Raw genomic sequence first — 21702 nt, 5'->3', positions numbered from 1 at the left:
GTCTATGTTCATGTATATATATATGTGTGTGTGTGTATATATATATATACACACCCCCCACATACATAGTCCAAGATAATAGAACAATAAAAACTTATAATAATAGTAAGGAGTACTTGTCCAAATAAAGGACTAACTGCCTATAAAATTTCCTTTTAGACAGTGAAGTCATAGCTAAGAAGTTGGCAATACAACCATCTGAAACCACTAAAAATCATTTCTGCAGTGTTCTCTAGGAGAGAGAGGGAGAGCTCCCCAAAGCTTCCTCAGCGAAGTTATTCTGCCTTTTATAAAACAACCTCACATCTGGACTGATAACTAGAATTCCACCCAGTGCCATTTAAATAGCCCAAGTTATAAACCTCTTAAACTTGGGGTTTATAATAGAAACACTGACAGACCCTTAACTATAGTGCCTCTATAGTAATGAAAGCACAACTATTTCATTATAGCAGTGTCTGGCAAGGCTGCTATAATTAAGAGTCTGTCAGTGTTTCCATTATAAACCCAAATTTTAAGAGGTTTTTAAACTCACATTGTTTTAAATCACATTGGGCTGAAACTGGCTGTACAAAGTGTCAGACCAGATGTGTGCGTGCGTGCGTGTATGTGTTTGTGTGTGTGTGTGAGAGAGAGAGAGAATGTTGCTTTCCCTTTCATTTACAAAAAAAAAAGCAGCAAATAGGTGATGGTTGTTTTTAAGATTAGGAAAAACAAATATTGAAAAAAAATTCTCTTCCTAAAAATGCAAGATTCATGATGATAGGCAGGCACAGTAGGTGTGGAGCACAGAGAATATAGTTTGAAATATTTTTTATGTTTGGTTGTGTTGATTGCATTTTTCTGCTGAGAAGCTCTCATTTGGGAAAGCAGATTTATACATATGCAAAAAGCTGTGTTGAAAAATGAATCATTTGATACTGGGTTCTTGATATTAGCTTATTTGGAAGCTATATAATGATGCAAACTGCTAGGGACACGGACAGATATTACTTTGTGTTAATGGCTCGACTGCTCTGATTTTTGGGGTCACCCTTTTTGAGCGTACCATCCTTGATGGGAACCAGTTCTAAGTTTGAGTGCACTGTTCCATCAGGTTTCCAGATCCAAGTGTCACTGCTTTCTGTGGCCAGTGGACAGCATCTGGATGGTTATATTGGCTTCATGTGTATGTGCATAGGGATTACAGAGTCAAGGACCATTTCTGGAACACCTACTGTGCACTTGGCAATACACTGGGAAGTCTCCAGCGTAGGATACTCACTGGCCAGGGAACTCTGCCCAGCACCTTCGTGTCTTTGATGTCAATGTTAGGTAGCTAAATTAAGTATTCCACCCAGACTCCAGTCTCTTCAAAGGGGCCCCTTACTTAAGTAGTGAGGCTACAGTTTTTGCCTACCATGCATTATAAACCGCACACAGCAGCCAGGTCTAGAGGCAGGCACAGACTTGCTTAGAGCAAATTCAGCCCCTCCCCCTTTACTCTTCTCCCCCCTCCCTTCTTTCTTTCTTCCATCCATCCAGTATTCCACCTTCCTTTCCTTCTCTGCCTCCCATCCTCTTTCCCCCCTTCTTTCATTGCCCCCTCCTCTTTCCTTGCCCCTTGTTTCCTTCTTTCTCCTTCCTGCCGTCTCTTTTGAGTAGGTTCTTCCAGGTACATGCAACAGCCACCAAAGGTCCAAGAGCCTCTAATGCATCACCCAGGAGCTGCCTTGGGGGAAGCTTGTGTCTTGCCCCAAGGTGTAGTCCCTGCCCTCCAGGGGCCTCCCCAGATGCCAGGCTTTGGGTCAGCCTTGAGACTAGAGGAGGAATCAGCCTGCCCATTTCTTCAAGTACAGCTGCCCCCTTCTGAGTTCATTTTCCATTGTCTTAACACCCCAGCCCCGCCCCCAAACTCCAGATGCATAATCTATGCCATGTAGAGACTCCAGACTTGAGTTTTATTTTTATGAAGTTCATTCTCTTAGGTTTAACTTCATGATTGCCAATTGAGAAAAAATTAAATAAGAAAAAAAAAGAAAAAGAAAAAAAGATTGAAAAGGTGGGGCTGATGAAAAATTTTTAATCATTCATTCATTCATTCATTCATCTGTCACAGTATTTGCCCCTTACGGTAGAGAGTGAATATTTTATTTTGGTGTCCTATAGTTTCCATCCGGACAAATCTTTTAACCCTTTCTTCCCCAGCTGCACCCCAGGGAGCCCAGGCTCCAGGGCTGGGACTCCAGCAAGTCTCCCTTTTGGAGCTGTTTGTTGACCACGTTCACGTTCAGAACCCTGGAGCTAAAAGCACTTTACACCATAAAATAAAAGCACTGCCTTTTTTTCTAAAAGGTTACGTCTGGAGGCCACACGGCTCATACTTCATACCGAAAACTACTGAAAGGACTATGAAATCCTCTATGATTTACACTCTCTCCCTGCATTAGGGTATAGATCTCTTCGACTCTAAAAATACGGTGGGTTTCTAACCGACGTGAATATAGGTGCATTATTTTAGAAAGTCTGTTGGAAAACTTGTCAACACATTATAAAGCATAAACCAGGACTTGGCTATTAAGTACGGAGATCAGAGGCACATTATTTACAGCAGGAAGTCCTGGGGAGGCTCCTCCGCGGGCAAGATAAAAGAGGGAGGCGGGCCGGGGAAGGCTCGCGCCGGCCTGCGGTGACTCACGCCGTGGTAGCCCAAGGTTCGCGAAGGAGCCACGGCGTGTGCTGGCCCTTCCGGTGGAAGCAGCCAAGGGTCCACAGCCCCAGACAAAGTTAACTCAACGGCCACGGAATCATCTCAACGTTGTCCTAATTGATGACTTTCTAAAAGCCACTTCTACAAAAGTAAATATACTCAGGGTGCAGCCAAGTGTGTGCCTCTCACGTGACCTTTCACCCCCTACCCCAACCACCTCCATCGTTAATATTTACGTAATATTTTCAAATCTCCTCAAACAACACTTCAAAAATATTTTTTTTCTCCACTCACACAAGCAAGTCCTCCCCTCCCCCACTACTTTGGGGTTCTTCCTCGAGCATCCAGCGGCGACGAGGGGAGGGGACGCCTCCCGCGGGGCAGGGCCGGAGAGGACGGCTGGCGAGGGTGGGTGGGGGGTCAGATGCCCTCGCCGCCCCGGTTCCGGATCTGGGTGAGATCTGGCTGGGGGAGGGGCGGGAGCGGAGGGCAGTCCTCATTTCACCCTGGACATTTTATGAGGGTGAAATTAAATATATGTTAATGCTGTTTCCCTCTGCATGGGCACCCAGGGAAAGCAGCTGCAGAACTGGCTTTTTAATGTTTGTTTTTTAAGATGTGGTTTCGGAAGGAACCCCCTGGAATCTGAAACAAGTGCAATAACATAGCAGACCTACTTGTAACTAAAGTGCTTAATTTCCTATGATTTTTTTTAAAGAAAATCAATACAATGTTGCCAGTTATTTATTGGAAATAACCACAGATAGCGGCCCTGATAGGGTGCCGGTTTTAGAGAGCACACAATTGTGTAATGAATTGTAATTCAGAAGACTGTTAAATGTGAACCACAGAACCTTTCAGAGGCAATAAAGTCATTACCTTTTACACTACAGCCAACCCTGAAAAGCTTTAGACACGCCATTATGGATAAATCATAGGCACATCGTATATATTTCCACAACCCAAGTTGTCCCACTTAGATTTCTTCACTATGTGTAGGACCGTCTGGGGGTGGATGGGAACTCGGTTGAAATTCTCAGAGCTCGGTTCGGAATGCCTGTATTTTAGTATTTATTTTCAAAGGCCTCCTCCAGGTTGCCTTGTCTGTTTCCCTCTCCTCACCTTCCCTCCGAGCGTCCCCCTGGCCCCGCCGCCCCGCCCCTCCCTCGCTATGACATTCATTCACGTGGAGGCTCCCAGGTTGTTGGAACCTGACAAAAACCAGACCGTGTTGGGGGAGCGCTGACCTGCTCCGAGGAACTCAATGAAAAGGGTAAATGGTGTCACACGCACGCCGCAGCGCTCGGCTGCGGGGGCATCTGGCTCTCTCCGACAGAATTTGAGCTTCTCAGCCTTCTTCCACCAGGGCGGGGTCGGGGGGAACCCACAACACAACCACCACCACGAATGCATTTCTACGAATCTAGTCCAAGCACACACCTCTCCCGACGGTGAACCTTCAGAGCCCTGTCTGAGAGGGGCCCGAAGCCGTGCCGAGCAAGCTAGGCTGCCAGTCTTTTTCGAAAGGGTCTGAAACTTTGCAGAGACGACCCAGGGATAAAATAACCACTACCCGGCGAGGCTGGGCGCTCCGAGAGCGCGCGCACGGCTAAGAACCTCGGTTAAAACAATGAAGCGCGCCCCCCTCCTCCAGGTCCCCCCCACTTCGGCTGGCTGAAGGGCGGGCAAATATGCGGACACAGCACCCCTCAGCCTGAGGAGAGGCCGTGAGCGCGGCTCGGGCTGGCTGACCCACACTCACGCACGTCCACCTGCAGCGCGGCGACTGGCGGTCGGGCCGGCCAGGCCGGCGCCCTGAGCACGGCACGCAGCCCCGAGTCCACGTCCGCCCCCCGCACCCGGCCCTTCCCGATTGGGATGGCAGCGTGTTCTCCCTGGCGGCGGCGGCGGCAGGGTGGCGCAGGCAGGCAGAGAGGCTGGGAGGCGGGAGCCGCCGGGGGACTTTGCAGGCACGTTTCTGAATAAACTTTCCAATCGCAGGGGGTGCTGTTGCTGTACATTTTACGTAAAACTGAAAGTATCCCACGCCAGAGTGAAGCCCGCTTTTTGACAGCGGCAGCGCGCGTGTGTGCATGTGTGCATTAAAGAGACAGGGGTTTATTTCCAACAGGTCTTCCCCTAATTTCCACAGACTGCTGGACAGACCCGGCTGAGGGCTCCAGGCCGTGCGCCCCGGCCGCGGGCGCTGACCCGGGGCAGTCAGCACACCGCCGTGGCCTCTGCGCAGTTTCTGCGAGCCGGCCGCGCGCTTTCCTTTTCGCCTTATTCCTCCTTCCCCGGGTCAACAGCACGGGATCAGTTAGGCTTTGCCCGTAGGCAACCTTGTCTTTCCGTCCTCCAGTGCATTTGCGGTTGCTCTGGGAGAGGGGGAGTGTTCCCTCCCCCACGGGACCCGGCTCTGGGACCTCCCGTGGTGCCGAGATCACGGTCCCAGGAACTCGACTCCCGGGACTGCACGCGCTTTTGTCCTTTGGCTCTCGGCCGCTCGAAGAGGTGGACCTCTCGGCGCGTCCTTCGCCCATGCCTCCGGCGCTTCCCTCCCGGAGCTGGATCGAGCCCTGATTCCGGCTCCCCATTCTTTATTACTCGCTCCTCGCTCTTCTCCCAAGCGACCCGGGGGAACCGGTGCTTCCAGTTACATTCAGATCCAGCCGCTTGTTGGGGCGCGCAATCCCTGGTCCCAGGCTCTGCTTTGGGGGCGCCCCCTCGGCCCTAGACCTGCGCCGACTTCCTCGCCCCAGAGACCTCTTCTCCATCCCCATCCCCCGCTCCCTCTAGGTTGCTGGGGCCTTAGGGGGCCCTGGTGCTGCCCTTCCGAACCCTCAGCCCCCTCAACTTGGGCTGGAATCTGCTTCGCTGCGCGCTCCCTCCCGTCTTCCCCTCGCCCCGCTGCGGAGCTCTAACTTGGAAGCTCAGCTCTCAACTTCGGGTTATTTTTCTTTGCTATCCTCTCCTCCGGCAAAGTTTCCCGAGCGCAGCCGTGGGCTCGGGGCTTTCGTTTGAGCCCCGGGTGTCCGCACCCGGGGCGCGAGCGCGGCGGCGGCGGGGAGGGGAAGTGGGTGTGCGCACGGAGGAGGGTGTCCGAGAGCAACTCTACCTGGCTTCCCTCCGCCCGAGCTTCCCCGGCTCTGGGCTGCAGCCTCCCGGTGCACTCTGTTCTGTTTTTTTTCTTTTAACATAATCTTTCTTTTGGGCGTCTGCATATGGGGGGGCGAGCAGGGCACACGTCTTGCTCCCCCCCACTCTTTCCTCCCACCCCCGCCGCCCCTTTCTTCTCTCCCGGCCACGCCACCGCCGCGGCGCTCGCTGCGGCCACTGGTGAGCCAGCGGCCCCAGAGCCCCCTCCCCTCCGCCCGCCCCTCCCCCAGGGGCCGCGTCTGGCGTCTGCGGAGCCCCCCGCCCCGCACCTCCCCCGCCCCGCACTGGCCATTGGCTTGTCCTGGTCTCTTTTTCATGTCCAGCCCCTGATGTGTGTCCATTGGTGTGAGCTTCCCCTTCCCTCCTCCCCTTCTCTCCTGCTCGCCCTGCCCATGTTTTGTGTGTCTCTGTCCATCCAGACTCCTGACGTTCAAGTTCGCAGGGACGTCACGTCCGCACTTGAACTTGCAGCTCAGGGGGGCTTTTGCCATTTTTTTCATCTCTCTCTCTCTCTCCCTCTATCTCTGTTCTCTCTCTCTCCTTTTTTTTTTTTTTTGCTTAAAAAAAAAAGCCATGACGGCTCTCCCACAATTCATCTTCCCTGCGCCATCTTTGTATTATTTCTAATTTATTTTGGATGTCAAAAGGCACTGATGAAGATATTTTCTCTGGAGTCTCCTTCTTTCTAACCCGGCTCTCCCGATGTGAACCGAGCCGTCGTCCGCCCGCCGCCGCCGCCGCCCGCCCCGCAGCCCACCATGTCTCGCCGCAAGCAAGGCAAACCCCAGCACTTAAGCAAACGGGAATTCTCGCGTAAGTAACCCAATAATAGTAATAATAATTATTAATAATCACGAGAGTGCGCAGGACGAGAAGCGAGAGCGAGGGGGAGAGAGGGGTGTGTGCATGCATTAAATTTTTTTTCCGCGAGAAAAACCTACGAGAGTCGAGGCAAAAAGAGATGAAAGGGGGGAAAAACACCCATATCCCATCTCGAAACGTAGCTGTGTGTGCACTTTTGAGATCGCACGCACCTTTTACAATTTATTTAATTTTACAAAAAATGTGACTCCTCCTCCTTTCCGCCGCTTTCTTTTCGAAAAGGAATGCAATGATCTCCCCCCCCCCCAGTTTTTGCAAAATAACGAACAAAGCTAAGGATGCGAATAACTCAGTTGCAAACCTGGGGGTGGAAGCTGAAAGGAAAAGGTGGTGGGGGGGGGGGGTTGCTGCTACTCGCCGCAGGAAAATGGAGGGGTCTGAGCGAGTTCAAGTCTGAAAAACAATTCCAGGGGAGAACGGAGGTGCGACTGGCTCTTGGCACAGCAACGCGCTCACGGTCAAGTGTTCCGGGAGAGCAAAGTAGTCATCCCCACAATAGTGAGAAAGTGGGACTGTGGAAGGTGCGGGGCGGTGTGTGTGTGTGTGTGCGCGCGCGCGCGCGCTCCGAAGCTCCCAAGTCTGCCGAGTCTGGAGAGGGGCTGCGGCTGCTGGGAGAGCGGGGTGACCGGGAAGCACGGGTGACGCGGCCGGCGCTGCCGCCTTTTGTTCCGGCCCGAGGTGGGTGTTTGTCCCGCTGCCTTTTGTGCCGGCTCCTCGCGCTTGCCCTCCTGCGCCGCCGCCACCTCTGGCGAAGGGCTGGAGCGAGGGCCAGGGGAGGAGGCGGCGGCCAGGGGCACGCGGGAGCCGGAGGGAGCTAGCCCGAGGCCACTGCAGCCCGGGTGGCCGGCTGCCCGTCCCTCCCGGCCGAACCCCAGAGGCGGCGAGGGGACGTGCAAAATCAACAAACAAAATAAATTCAAAATTAAATTAAAAAAATAAAGCAAGAGAAGGTACAATTTCTTGCCCCAAAAGAGACGCCAAACGCTCCACCAGCCCTTTTCCACAACGCTTTCTTCTTGGATTGCCCCCTCCCCCATAAAAATCTTGCAATCTTAATCGAGAGAAAAAAAAAATCACCCCCTTTCCCAAACCCTCTTGAGTTGCAAACTTAGAGCTCCAGCGGCACAGAGAGGGAGCGAGGAACTCCCTCCTCTTACTATTTTTTGGAAGATTTTCAAAAAAAGTGGAAGTGGATTTTGATTGGGAAAAATCTCGTGTCTGAATGTTTACAAGCACCGCGTGTGCGGGAGCTTCCTGCCAACAAACAGACAGAGGACCGAGCGCCGCGCGGCAGCCCCGGGAGCAGGCGGCGGCCGGGCCTCGCCTGACCTCCTCCCAAACCACGACCGCGATGGCCCACCCGGCGCCCGCCGCCCACCCGCGGGGCAGCGCGGCAGGCCACGCCGCGCCTCCGCGCCAGCCCGGGCTGCGCGGGCTCCGTCTGCCCCAGCACAATGCTGAGCTCCACCCCGACCTCAGACTGCTAGATCTGCCGGGTGAAACTAGGCTTTGGGAAGCATTTTTATTATTTTTGTAAAGCAGCTGTAAAAGCGCGTTCTGCGCGCCCCCTCCCCTCGGCTCAGGGTGCTCTTGCAGACTGCTCTTGTCCACGACTCCGGAGAGACAGGAGGTCACCACGTGCTTTCTTAGCCCCCTCCACCCCTTCTTCCGGGCCACAGACCCCAGCGCTCGGCCGCGGCCAGGTGAGGGGGGAGGGGCAGAGAAGTGTGCTAGAATATGCATGGAGGGTGGGGGTTTCTGTTGGCTCCTGAGAGCCCACGCACCCCGCACTCCAGGATTCTTGCTCTTTATCCCAGGCCTGGGTCGGTCAGAGGTCCTTGCGAGTCTATATAAGGGGTGGTGGTGGTTGTCCGGCCGAGCGTGCCTGGCCAGGAGAGCAGTGGGGCACTTGGGGAAAAGTTTGTCATCGAGGGAAAAAGGCGTGAGAGGGCCCGCATCATTCCGCCCTCCCCCTGAAACCCCCTTTCGGGACTCTGATTTTAGTTTTTGATGACATTTTAAAGGACCACCTAGACTCAATTCTGTATTTTTTTTTAAGGGGGAGGTTGGGCATAGCGAGTCGAATTTTTCCCTGGGCCCTGGAACTTATCACACACTTCCGAAGCTCCCCCGCCCGGGCAACATTGCGGGGCCCTCCCTCTCCCCACCCCCGCGCATCCCTCCCTCGCCTCTCTTCCCCCGCCCCCCTCCCGGCCGCGCCGGATGCGGAGCAGACGCGGCGTGCGGCGGTGTGAAGTTACAACCCGGCCAGGTACCCGCGGGAAGGAAGGGCAGCGTTCGCAGGACTCGGGAAAGCTGGGCCCTTCTTCCCAAGGATGCCGTGGGGGGCTCTGAGGACCGACGGGCTTGCAGTCCAGTCTGCTCGCTTACACCCTCCCTCCCCCTCATCTCGGGACATTCCAGGCTGGGAGGCTTAGCTGTCCCCTTCCCCCTTCCTCTGCCCCACAGCCTGGTATATGGGCACTGGTTACGGACACGGGAGGGCAGGGGTCATTCTTTTCCTCGTTTTCTGGATGCGCACAGGGGGCGGGAACTATCTTGTGCCTAGGGACCCTTTTCCCCCCAACCCCCCACCCCCGCTATCGCTACGTGGGCTGAATGAGGCATTCGGTCGCTAGGAGGCAGAACAAGATCAAGAAAGCTCAGAGAACTTGAACCTGTACCAGAACCTCCCCCCGCCCCCCGCTCGGCTTTTCTTGGCCTGGGAGGGACCAGCTTTGCGAGGGTGGGTGTGTGTGTGTGTGGGGGGGGGGGAACGAACGGTTAGGCAGACTTCCTCCCTGTACACCCCCACCCATCACCCCTTATGTCTTTGTTCTTCATTTTGACTTTTATTTAAAATGCTGTTGGCCAGGGCCACGGAAAAGCGCCCAGGCGCGCGGCCGATACCCCCGCGCGCGAGCTAGGAAGAGCCTTGCGCGCTAGGAGCAGAGCGGAGTGGGGTGCAGTTTAAGCTTTCTTTCGGGACAGGCATTGGGGGGGGGGGGAATGGGAGGGAAGGGGGAGTGCGCGCTCTTGAGCGTCGGGGGGCTTGGCCGAAAGAAAGGCTGTGGCAAGTTTGTACTTGGTCTCCAGGTTTACTTCCTCCACGAGCTCACCCCCCGCGCAAAGCACAGACTTCGGCGGCGGCGGAGGGCTCTCCCGGCGGCTCTGGCCAGCCCGGTCACCCCTCCCCTCCCTGCCTCCCGCCGCTCTGCCTCGGAGTCCGAAATCACAATAGTAATAGTTATCATCATAATGATGCGGGCTAGCAGCGTCATTAATAATGAATAACCGCAGCCGCGGCGCGCACGCCGGTGCCCGGGATTGCGGGGTAAACTCATGTGCACAGATTCCCTAAAGTATTAAAGAAGGGTGAGCGCGTGGACACACAGCATGCATTTCAGGACCCGCGCCTGGGGCGTGTGCGGTGGTACCGAGACTGCACCCGGTTAACCAGCCGAATTTGACCAAACCCCACTTCCTTTTTCACTAGCCGGCGGACCTGGTGAGCCGGCCTCCCGCGCGGCCCGGCTGGATGGGCGCGGAGGCCCCCGGCTACCCGTGCCTCCAGGCTCCGGAACCCAAGGCCGCGCGGCCGCCGCTGCACGTGCTCGCAGCCAGCGCGGCCCGGGCGAGCCTACAGCCTGCGTGCGGCTGGCTTTGTGTCGGCGTACCGCCGCCCAACTTCACTTTCCTCACGGCCCACCCCTGCGGGGCTCTCGGCCCTACCACCCCCCCACCCCCAGCTCTGCCCCCCCGGCTCTGTAGCCCCCGGCTTCGCTTTTGTCTTTTTGCTTTTGCTTTCTCCCCCCACCCCCACCGGTCTGCCTTTCGGACCGCGGTTTTGCTCCTTTTCCGGGTTAAGACTATCCCGGGGAAGGACTTGGGAAGCAAACTTGGAGACCCATCTCTCGGGCTCTTCCCCTCCCCCACCCCTGCAACCCTTGTTTCCAACGCTCCTTCCCGACGTGTCTTCTAGGGCTTAAAGGAAAAAAAAAAGCTTTGGCAACTACCGAGTGAGGACAGGGGACTCTGCCTGCCTCTGGAACGTGGAGATCCTTCAGGCTGTCTTGCTGTTGGAACGCAGAAGCATTCTGTTTCTCTTTCTCCCCTGGTAGAGAGAATTCGCGGATAATTATTCTGATGATTTGTCCACTCCCTTCCACTTCAATGGAGCACTTCCCGCTTTGTAGCCGGAGTTCAGGCCGAAGCTCAAAAATGATGGTGTGCATGGGGGGCACAAGGAGGCTGGAGTTGAATTGAGGGGAGGGGGAAAATGGCTAAGGCAAGGAATGTTTTTAGGGAAGAGGAATTTGCATTAGAATACGGAGAAGTGATCAGATGCCCAGAAAGGCAGTGCTGATTGCCTCCGAGAAGAGATGTCAACGCACCTCGGTAGACTGCACTAGAATTGTGTTTTCGTATTTCCTTTGTGTCCCACATCGTCTGCTTTTTAATAGTGTAGCAGCAATAAGAGGAATATGTCCTGGTCTTTTCTCGGAACACCACCAGGCGAATGTTTTGCAAGAAGCTCGATGTTAAACGTATTTCATACATTAGGATATAATTCTTGTTAATTAGCAATAATTTACGTTAAGAGCACAGAAAATGTTGAGGTTACAGGTTTTATATCTGTACATTTGATCATCTTGTTATTTTCAAGAACTTTGCCTCCTATAAAATTAATTAGGTGAAATGTGGAGGTGTACTCAGCAGCCTCTGAATTACCACTTCATTTCCTGGTTTTGATTGTAAATCACTTCAGTCACTACCTTTGGAAGACTTGAAGCCAAGTCTGTTTTGCACAGAATTTACTTAAACTATTTGAAACCTAGGAAAGTATTTCCTTTTGCTCCTAAATAATATTCCCACTTTCAGAAATGTGTCGGGCTTTGGGAATAGATGGAGAAAGAGAGAGAGGGAATCTTACCGATGGAATTTATTTTGAAAAATGGTTTCGAAAACATTCTGCTGTGCTATTCACTTTAATAAAATATCTTTTTTTTTTCTTTCTTGGAGAACCCCACATTTTTCCTATGCATACTTAAAACCCTGAATTGGAATAGCACAGATCATGGAGAATGACTTCCCTGTTCAATTTCTCACTTGGTCAAAATGAAAGCAAATGTAGGAGAAACAAATGACATGTGGGTGCAATGCAGAAGCACTTCCGTTTGTCTCCTGTCTTATTTGAATGTATGCATGTGTATTCTGTATCTTTTGGTCAGAATGTTAGGCAAAGAAATGTAAGTGCTTACCTTGCTGTCTTTATTAGTAGGGATGTAACCTTCATATTCCTTTGGTGACCTTATGTTAAATTAGGAGGAGTACCAGAGGCTAGAAATGATGACATGTCCTATTTGAGCCCAGGTGCAGCTAGGCAGGGCTCTCTCAATATTATTTCACCCAGCACATCTGGGAGTTACTCCAGATCTTCCCCCTCAATATGCAGCCTGAGTAGGGTTGAAATAAATTTAACCTGAGTTCACTAGATTTTTGCACTTTATCAAAATCTGTTCCAATATTCTACACTCAAATTAAAATCTATTTTTTGATTCTCTGTGGCTTTAAGTTCATTAAATGTGAAATTGGCAGCTTGCTAAAGAAGGTCAGACTGATTAACTGTTTAAGACTTGTACATTTTCTGCTTCAGTTTTATTACCTGGCAACATCCTGAAGGTGTTTTGTATTTTGTAAAAAAAAATTTTTTTTTGATAGAGTAAGCATGGTTTCTAAGCAGAGCCTTTTCGAGTGTCTTTTCCCTCTGGGAAGGTTAAAAAATGATAGAAGCTGTCCAAATAGATGCTGAAATATTTTGGTGCAAAGTTGAAAAAAAAGCCGGCAGGGAAGGCAGACATGTCTACCTTGTTATACCATCCGCTGTGTGACTGTGTGCAGAAATAGTCCCACAGTGAAGCGTGATGGAGCTCATTCAGAAAATTAGTCAACTTGGACAACATTAGATGAAATATCTCAAATCTGAAGAAAGGGCTTCTCAGCCTGCTTCTGAAAGGTGCCGTTGACCTGACCATTTAGATTTTTATGTCCTGGATGCCACAAAGTGCAAACATGTTTAAGATATTTTAGGTATCCCTTTCTTCAGAATGAAAGAAATTACTGACTGGCTTATTTTCCTAAGTATTCAAAAGTATCTTCTTTAACTAATGTGTCTGAGAGGAACTGCTAGCAAATTTGGTATTTCTTTAATTTTTTGTCACTGCTAATTCTGAGGTCAAAGTTTTTTAGGCATGTGAATTATGTTGCACTGTGATTATTATTTAGATCCGTTTCATAGGTGAACGTTGTGGTTTCCTTGTCACAGTTAGGTAAATGGGGCACATTTTCTGTGTCATGTAGGAGCTTTCTAATTTATGAAGCTGTGTGTGGACACTTAGAGGTATCTACAGTCATACACAAAGGCTGTGTGTTTATTGCTTTCTCCTTTTATTATTTGGCATAATAAACAACTTAGTGTGTAGGAAAAAAAAGAAACAATTTGGGTTTTAGTTTGTATCTTTATTTTTTAAATCAATTTCTCTTTTGTAGTTCTTACTTAAGCTTTCATATTGTCCCCAGCCTTAACTCTATGTCATATTATTTCGAAACCTACAAACCAGATTCACTTCTAGTGTCTGGGTGTGTTTCTATGGAGTTAGGCAGATCAGTTTTGTAGAAATATTTGACATTTGGCCTGGCTGATCCCTGTGCCTTTTGGTGGATAACCTGCACGGCCTGACGCACGCTGCGCACTCAGGTTTTCTGGGTGTTACATGGAGAAGCCTAGAACTGCTTTCTGCAATATGGTGGGATGGGGTGGGACTGAAAGTGTGTCTGCCCCTTTTCTCTCCACACTGGCATTCTAATCGTGGTGCTTTTGTTTCTTCTATCACAGCCGAACCTCTTGAAGCCATTCTTACAGATGATGAACCAGACCACGGCCCGCTGGGAGCTCCAGAAGGGGACCATGACCTCCTCACCTGTGGGCAGTGCCAGATGAACTTCCCATTGGGGGACATTCTTATTTTTATCGAGCACAAACGGAAACAATGCAATGGCAGCCTCTGCTTAGAAAAAGCTGTGGATAAGCCACCTTCCCCTTCACCCATCGAGATGAAAAAAGCGTCCAATCCCGTGGAGGTTGGCATCCAGGTCACGCCAGAGGATGACGATTGTTTATCAACGTCATCTAGAGGAATTTGCCCCAAACAGGAACACATAGCAGGTAAATGAGAAGCAAGGAGGAAAGCTGTTTGCATGTTTTAATTTTCAGAGGGACTAGAGCCAAGCAGTGTAAGGAGTGGTGAAGTGCTTTCTGTATATTTCCATGGGGCTGTCATGGTAAAGTAATCATGCCTATTGCTTATACCCAGAAGGTAAAAGAATAAATATTTCCCGTCTTACCAAGTCAGCTGCAGCAGAGTAGGAGCACACACCTGACACCCTCTCTCTAGGTCTCATGATTCTGCATTTAATTTCCCTCTCCACCTGCTCATTTGAAAACGTTGAACCTGATTACCCCTGGCCCAGTCTGCAGGGTCCAGTTCCAGCCTTGGTGACGTGTAGGAGGTAGAGCTGCCATCTGGGTCAGTCAGTGTACCTGCTGCACCCAGAATCTCTGGCCAGGCCTCCCCAGGGGCGCAGTTCGTTCTGCATGTCTCCCTGGAGTGGGCTGGGCTGGCAGGGTGGTCTGGAGGAGGTGGAAGGAGTTAACTGAGCTTCAGGGCTAGCCTTAGATCCATATTGGCTGTCAGCCCGGATGGGGCTGTAATTAAACACAGCCCCGTGGTGGGATGACACCGTGACCTTGACTTTAAGATGCCATTTTCGACTGGCCAGGCCAGAGTAGAGAGGGCAGTTGCTGAAGCGCACAGACATGCTTACTCGAAAAGTTTAAGGGCATGTTGGAAATTTCAAAAGGTTGGTTTGACAGGAACGGCTGCTCCCTGCAGTCTGCCTTCTCAGCTCAATGATAAATGCTTCTCTGGGCTCTCTCTTGTCTCTGATGTGGTTTTGACAGATGTATCTTGATTTTGTTTGTGGTTTACACAACCACATGTCACCCTTACAAATGTCCAGTCCAGGTTCCTCTGTTCCTGCTCTAACACTAGGTACAAATCTTTCCTGGAAAGATGCGAACACATCTTCCTCGGGGCAGTGCATCTTCACAGGGAGGAAGCCAAAGTGTGTGGGTTCCCTGGGAGGTCAAGGGAATAGGAATTAAAGGCCAAGAAAGGGACCTGCCTTCTCCACTCAGACCGAGAAGCAGCAGCACCTGATGGTCATCCTTCGAGTGGCTTTGATGGAGCAGGCCCCACAGTGAGGGTGGGTCCTGTGGGGGCTGAACTGCTGTGCCTGGTCCCTTTCTCCTGTGTCTCCCTGACCACCACCACCACCCCCACCGCCCACACACACACCACCAAAGGCAAGTTTGTGGAAGTTTGGGGAAGGTGCTGCTCAGAATCAATGGATTCTTTCGAACTCATCTCTCCAACTGCGTTGGACCAAAAAAGTTGAATTGTAATAGGTCAGTTGTCCGGAGGGGATTAAATGTCATGTTATTTCTCCTCATCTCCTCTGAATTTGGTCATTAAAATCAAATGTGGCATTTTCTTCCTTTTTTTTTTCTTTTTAAATAAGACGTATTCTGTAATACCACTCAGATACTTTCCCTTTAAAGAAATGAGAGATCTGCCACCAAGAAAGTTGCATTTAGACCGTGTTTCCTTGAGCTCTCTGCTAGGCTTAGGTGGCCTGTTGGTAAAGATTTTTATCTTTCCCAGCCCCCCACTAGGACATGGCAATGACCATTTCCATGTGCTGTCTTGTGGCTGGAAGGAAAATGAACAGAAGTGTAAGGCATGATTAATGAAGCAAGAGCAGGCGGAAGGGGATTTGTCGTCTTGCTAAATCACCAAATATGGAGTAACGCTTGCGTGATGTAACATCGTATTTACATATCGGGCTGCTCGTTTAAAAGACAAAACACAGTGTCTGTCAAGCAAGAATTAAAACCACACTTCTTACTGAGGTCCCAGATAGGTTATTCAGTCTCAGACTAACCAGCTCGGAAATTTTGCGCCTCTGTACTTAGAGGAGAGATCTAAAAGCATGGGGGAGGGGGGGGCGTTCCTCAGACATACAGTGGTGCAGGCTTTGTACTGTTACAGCTGCGAATCTACGTAGTGGAAGAAATATACCTTAGCTCCCTCATTGTCATTAGAGTCCTATTATTTTTTTTTTTTAAGGGAGTCCAAGAGCAGAGCCTGGGGATGCAAAAACAAAAGCAAAAGCAAAGCAAAGCAAACAACAAATTCCAAATATGTTTTATGGGAAAATGCTAAATTATTTCACTGAGATGTAAAGCCATCTAAGGTGTGTAAGCTACTCTGTGGGTGCATAAGGGCCACGACCCAGGTGAGGCAGACCTTTCATGCATGAAGAATTACAAAGTCTTGATTCCTTTCATTGTGTTGAATCACTTGTTCCCACCCTGGAATTGGCTGAACATAAATAGCATGGTCACATCTCAAAGCAAGATGTCAGTACCTGGATTCACAATTTCCCATAATTCATAGTAATGAATTAAGAGTTTCCTATGGTGAAATTAACATGCTACTACTGCACAGGAATGATGAGATGAAGTTCTGGAAGACGGGCAGGCAGTGGTAGTCCCAGCTCCTGCGCCAAAGCTCACATCTCCACCATTCCAAGTCTGCTTTCCCTTTTTTTTTTTATGATGAGGAAGGAAACAATAACAGCCGTCATTCAGTAGATATTTGAATTGTTACGAAAAAGAAAGGGGAAGCAACTGCTGTATATCAGGAAAGAGCTGTATTGATGAGTCTCGAGCAGAATATGTTTGGCAACCACATAAAAGGTAGCCATTTAAGCGTGCTGGGTTGGAAAGGCTTTATTAAAGTGATGTAAGTTGGATTCGAGTTCACTGTGTGCTCCGTGCCATTTTACAGGCAGGGAGCAGGAATAAAACAGTGACAAATCTGCCTAAGATAAACAGAGCTTAGAATCTGGGGCTTTCCAATAGGAGATAGAGTTCTTTACATGAGCAGTAAAAATGGCATGTGTTAGACTACGCAAAATACTACCCTTTCTCCTCCCCTCCCTCCCCTGCCAAAGCTGAGTAATTGTTAAAGAGGATGGTTTTTACCTGGAAAAAGGGTGGATATGTTTTCCTGTGCTTCATACATGTGCGTGTGCTAATTAGACACAGAAGACATTGATCGGGTTGCTTTTTCCATTTTATTCAAATAGTCCAAATACTGTGTGATTGTGATCTATCGAGAGCCCTGAAAAAGTATTAATTTGACTGGAAATTAGCAGCTTGTTTTGTCTGAGCTCAGTGTATCAAGATGTGTGTCAAATATCCACTATCAGATATGAGCAGCTTTTGACTGGAAGTCAGAGCTTTCAATAGGGGTTTTATCTTGTTTTCTAGTCTCATTCTGACGGGGTGTGCATGGGGTAATATTCATAGAAGACTACTGAACATGAAAACTGCTGTTGCTTTATAGAAAAAGGGAAAAGTATTATCCCATAGTATCAGATTTGAGGTCTGGGCTTCCTGCATGCAGGACTCGTTAGATTGGGGTTACACGATCATAAATAATCATGTTAAGAGAATGGGGAAGGTGGGGAGGCTACCTTGTGACAAATCCTATAGCCAGGACTGCTGCTGTGGATATGTAACTTTTTTCTCCTCAAAATAATGAATATAGATGTTTATATCCAGGTATTTAAATGTATTTGTCCAGACAACACAGTGGCTATCCAGATAATGACATGTAAGACAGATTCCCTAATGAGGGGGGAAATGGTGACTCGGAGTGAGAAGACATTAGCATGTTACAAGTAAATCAAGTCTAACATACTTCATGCTCTTCGTGACTGAGAAAGTCAACTCGCCTCTTGTTTTGCTACCCATTTTCATCCTTCCCCAGCTCTGGCCAAATGGGGGGGGATGTATTTATGTACTCTGTGGTGTAATTGTCCATGCGACTATAAATTACTGTGTCCTGTTATGGCCACCTATTTTTCATTTCTCTTTATTTGCGCGATTTTGAATAAAAACCACTGACCTCTGAAGTGAATGATCAGCATGGCAGGTAAAACAAAAACAAAACGAACACCTATTACCACCAAGAAAAACAATGTCCTAGTGAACATAATATTACCTCCAGAATCCTAAAAGTAGAGTTCTTGTTTCCCTAATAAATATCTAGGATTTTGCTAGGGAGTTTTGTGTTTGCTAGGCTACTACCCAAAGCCTCATGTTCATGAAACTGGGAGTCCCATATACAAGCTGTATTTGTAAATAAGACAGAGAAAGGTTGTGAACTGGCAGCTTGGATGTTTTGTCAAAGTACAATGTCACAGAAACTCTTTCTAAGACAAATTGTAAATAGAACTGTCACAGTGATTGCATGATTGAGCCGCAGAAGTGTCCTACAATTGTTGGCATTGTCAGAGGACTTTTGAAAGCTTAATTAAACACAGTGGCCCGCATGGCTGCTAAATTTACTTCAGAAAGCCAAAAAGAAAAGAAAAAAAAAAAAGGAAAGAAAATCTAAAATGCAGAAGATCCCAAGGATCCCAAAGTTCTTCATACGTTATCCTGTAGGTGACACAGAAAGCAGGCATTGTGCTGTCTTTTATAAATAACAGTTGCGAGAATAGGTCCACGTGATATGAAGACCATCCTGTGTGTGATGTGGAGATTGTGTTAGTTTTTCTGTCTCCTGCTGTTACAGACAGTTAATGTAAAAACGGCCTTTTATTGGAAACACAAATATGTATTCACTTCAAGAACAGGAGCCAAGGGGGACAAAGTTTCCCTCCCATTCTCTCTGTTTATTCTGTGAAGACTTAAAAAAAAAAAAAGTGCTGTAATTTCTGAAATCGCCCATCCCTGGTTGTGTCGGAAGTTGTGCCTTTGGGAAGGCTCTGTGTGTTTTGTACACCCTTCTCCTGGCGAAGGTGCCGTTTCATTGTGAAGCTGCCCACGGGCTGGAGAGCATGACTGGGCGGAGGAGCAGGCAGGCGGGGTCAGGACTGGCAGTCCGTAGCTCAGGGACGGAGCGAGGTGGATGCATATTAATAGCACATTCTGGAGTCCTGGAAAATCATTAATTTCACACGGCAGCCTCTGTCGTTGGACTAATCTGGGAGGGCTGGATTGGGAAACAGGTTTCAGATTTTCAGAATCTCTTAATTGAAAGTGTTTAATACAGGGGACTAGGTGAATGATGCCTTCAGCAGTACTATTCAGTGAGGAAGGAACAAAGTTTGGCTTTCCTTTAGGGGGAAAATATTAAGTGTAACAAAGTAGTAAGCATAGCTAGGGAGATGCAGCTGAGAGAGCTTGTGTCACTTGTGTTAATTCAATCTACTCTGGTTGGTCGGTTCACACCCTTTATTGCACAAAAAAATCATTTGACAAAATTTACCCCAAGCCAGTGTCTGTTTTCCCCATATAGTGGTACCAGCTTGTGCAATGGAAAGCACTTAGCATCAAGCTGGACCCAGCTTGGCATCTTGCCACATTTTTTTTTAGCATGAGATTTAATCACCAAGAATCTTTAATACCTGTCTATTGGTTCAGATTTCATTTGGGTCATAGCTATGTCAGTAGTGTTGTTACTTCAAGAATTAGGAAAGAAAAAAAATATTTTTTAATGTAGAGTCCACTTTTGGCATTATTTCAAACTACGCAGGTTTGTATTTTAGGTGTCAGTTTGGAGGACCTTAAGAAAGTTCACTTCATGTGTTGAGTCTGTATCTAAAGGATAATGACTGATACTGATATTTGTAATACAAACAGAAAATGGACGACCATATCCATCCCACTTCTGTGCTTTCCCACAGGCAGGTAAGCACGCACCTGCTAAAGGAGACAGCACTGGCCAGTGTCAGTACATTTACCTCTGTCATTTGCCATGTAGTTTTTACAACAATGACCTAATCAATTTGAGCAGGCACCATATTATTGCTACTGAAATCATTTTCTGTCACAAACTTAATTTCCAGGAAATGTAATCTGACGAATAAGAATTCTTTCGCTCTCCACATGTGTTCCTAGACACCGAAGACTGATTTAAAATAATAATAACAATAATCATTTTTTAAAAATGCCAGCATTATTAAAGCCGGTATGCCTGATGCCAAACTCAATTGGAAGCCAGTAAACACGGGGGCTGTATTTCTAATCAGCTCTAGAATGTAACGTATTCCATTATTGGGTTTGCTGGAATTTGTCTCCCTGCGTTTTACTGGCCAGCTGTACTCCCTATGCATTTTTAAAACATTTCAGCAAAGGCTTTTGCTGTTCTTAGCAGGGTGAGTAACTTGGGGTCTATTTCTGAGCTCATTCGTCATTCTGCGATGGCATTGAGTTAGGTTGGCAAGGGAAGGATTTGAGGCATGGGGGGTGGTGAGGTCACTTGTGATCCCAGCAGGGAATAGGTGAGCTTCATTTGCCTTTACAATAGGCGCACAGTAACTGCACCTTGGAGGAGCTCTGAGGTGCCGCTCAGATGGGCGCATGTAAATGCCCTGTCAGATGCAGAGCCGAATAGTAATGCCTCTTCCAGCACCGCACAGTAATAAAGCTGTACACAGCAAGCTTAATATGCAGCTAGTCCGGGGAATTGTATAAACTTCCAGAGCCCAGTGTGAAAGACAGCAGTGGAGAGGCGCTCCCTCTTCCATGGTTCCCATCCCCGTTCTCCTTTGATCAGTAGCAGAAGGAAAACATCTTTCCTTCTCTTGGAGTTGTCTTCCCAACTCTGCCACCTCTGAATCCATCCACTGGCAAGACTTTTTTTTTTTTTTTGCATGTGCTGGTATGAAGAAATGTGCCATAATTTGTTTCATATGGTTAATTACAGGCGTTTGAATATTTAAAATTTTAAATAGCCACAGTTCCAGCTTTTCCTGTTAAAAGTATGTGATTTGAACAAAGGGATTACAGTGTAAATATTTGTGGTGATTTGCAGCACTTCTCTTTCCCCATTAAACACACACACACACACACACACACACACACACTTGGTTTAAATCCAGTGCTGACTTGAAGGGCTTGTGTACCTTCATTTGTACATATATATATATTTTTAACCAACTCTCCTCTGGAACTCCATTAAAATATTTTACCATTATATTTTTGAGTACACTGTTGCTGGGGGTTTTAAAGAGGATTTTTATAATGTGTTCATTTAACAGAATCAACAGCTGTCAGATCCAGTTGTGGTAAATCCACCCCCCAAAAACACAAAGAAAAAAAAAACACGTTTCCTGAAGCAAAACACTTGGAAAAGCGAGCTGCCAAGAGCTGGTGAATGAGAAGTTTGCAGACAGGCAGGCAAAGTGTCTCATGTCTTGGTTCACCCCAGAGACTGATCTGAGGATCTGATGTAATACCGCTGCTGCAAGGGCCACCTGAGCGTCCTGGGCCGCAGCCTGCTGCTTTTTCCCTCTCCTTTTTTTCTCTTTGATCTCTGGAGATAAACTACCAGGTCCTGAGAGTGCTAAAGGACAAATTATAAACACCTCCAGGTGAGCTGATCTGGTTTAAACTTCCTGTAAAAGAGGCAAGGAGGTGCGTGGCACACCTTTCCTGGCTGGGCTTGGTGGCGAGTCGGTCTCCGCCAGGGAATTCCCAGTGGGGACCTGGAACAGGTCTGTTGATGAAGGGGATACCTAGGGACCTTTGGTCACTCACAATGAGTTTTTGTTTGTATCCTCACTGTTGTTAGCGCTGTCGCTGAACAATTACACCTACAATTTGATCTTCGTTTTAGATAGTGGTGAATCCACTGATTAAAAACTCCCATGAAAATAAAGAATGGAATTATTGTGGGAGCTGCAAAGGTGATTTCAGGAAGAACACAGGTGTTGTTGTGTCCTACCCCCGCCCCCCACCTCTGCCTGTTCTGTTTGCTTTTTTGAACTTTCTG

General features: G+C 48.6%; 1 protein-coding gene across 17 annotated transcripts in view; it reads left to right on the top strand.

The window, feature by feature from the left end:
- The window catches only part of BCL11A (BCL11 transcription factor A), a 267180-nt gene that overhangs the window by 160854 nt on the left and 84624 nt on the right, over positions 1-21702 (top strand). For 5 of the 17 annotated variants that reach the window (XM_058667836.1, XM_058667838.1, XM_058667837.1 and 2 more), the window contains one exon: positions 13626-13955. In XM_058667836.1, coding sequence (XP_058523819.1) covers positions 13727-13955 — 229 coding nt within the window. In that variant the 5' untranslated portion in view covers positions 13626-13726. Of the gene's footprint in view, positions 1-6241; positions 6662-8620; positions 9003-10035; positions 10239-13625; positions 13956-21702 lie in introns of those variants that run through there. The other 12 variants (XM_058667831.1, XM_004580118.2, XM_004580122.4 and 9 more) reach the window with 10 other exon arrangements.

This window comes from Ochotona princeps, chromosome 8 (genome assembly GCF_030435755.1).
Source record: "Ochotona princeps isolate mOchPri1 chromosome 8, mOchPri1.hap1, whole genome shotgun sequence".
NCBI classification, from domain to species: Eukaryota; Metazoa; Chordata; class Mammalia; order Lagomorpha; family Ochotonidae; genus Ochotona; species Ochotona princeps.
Note: the sequence above shows the minus strand (reverse complement) of the source record. Positions and strands in the feature narration are given on the sequence as shown.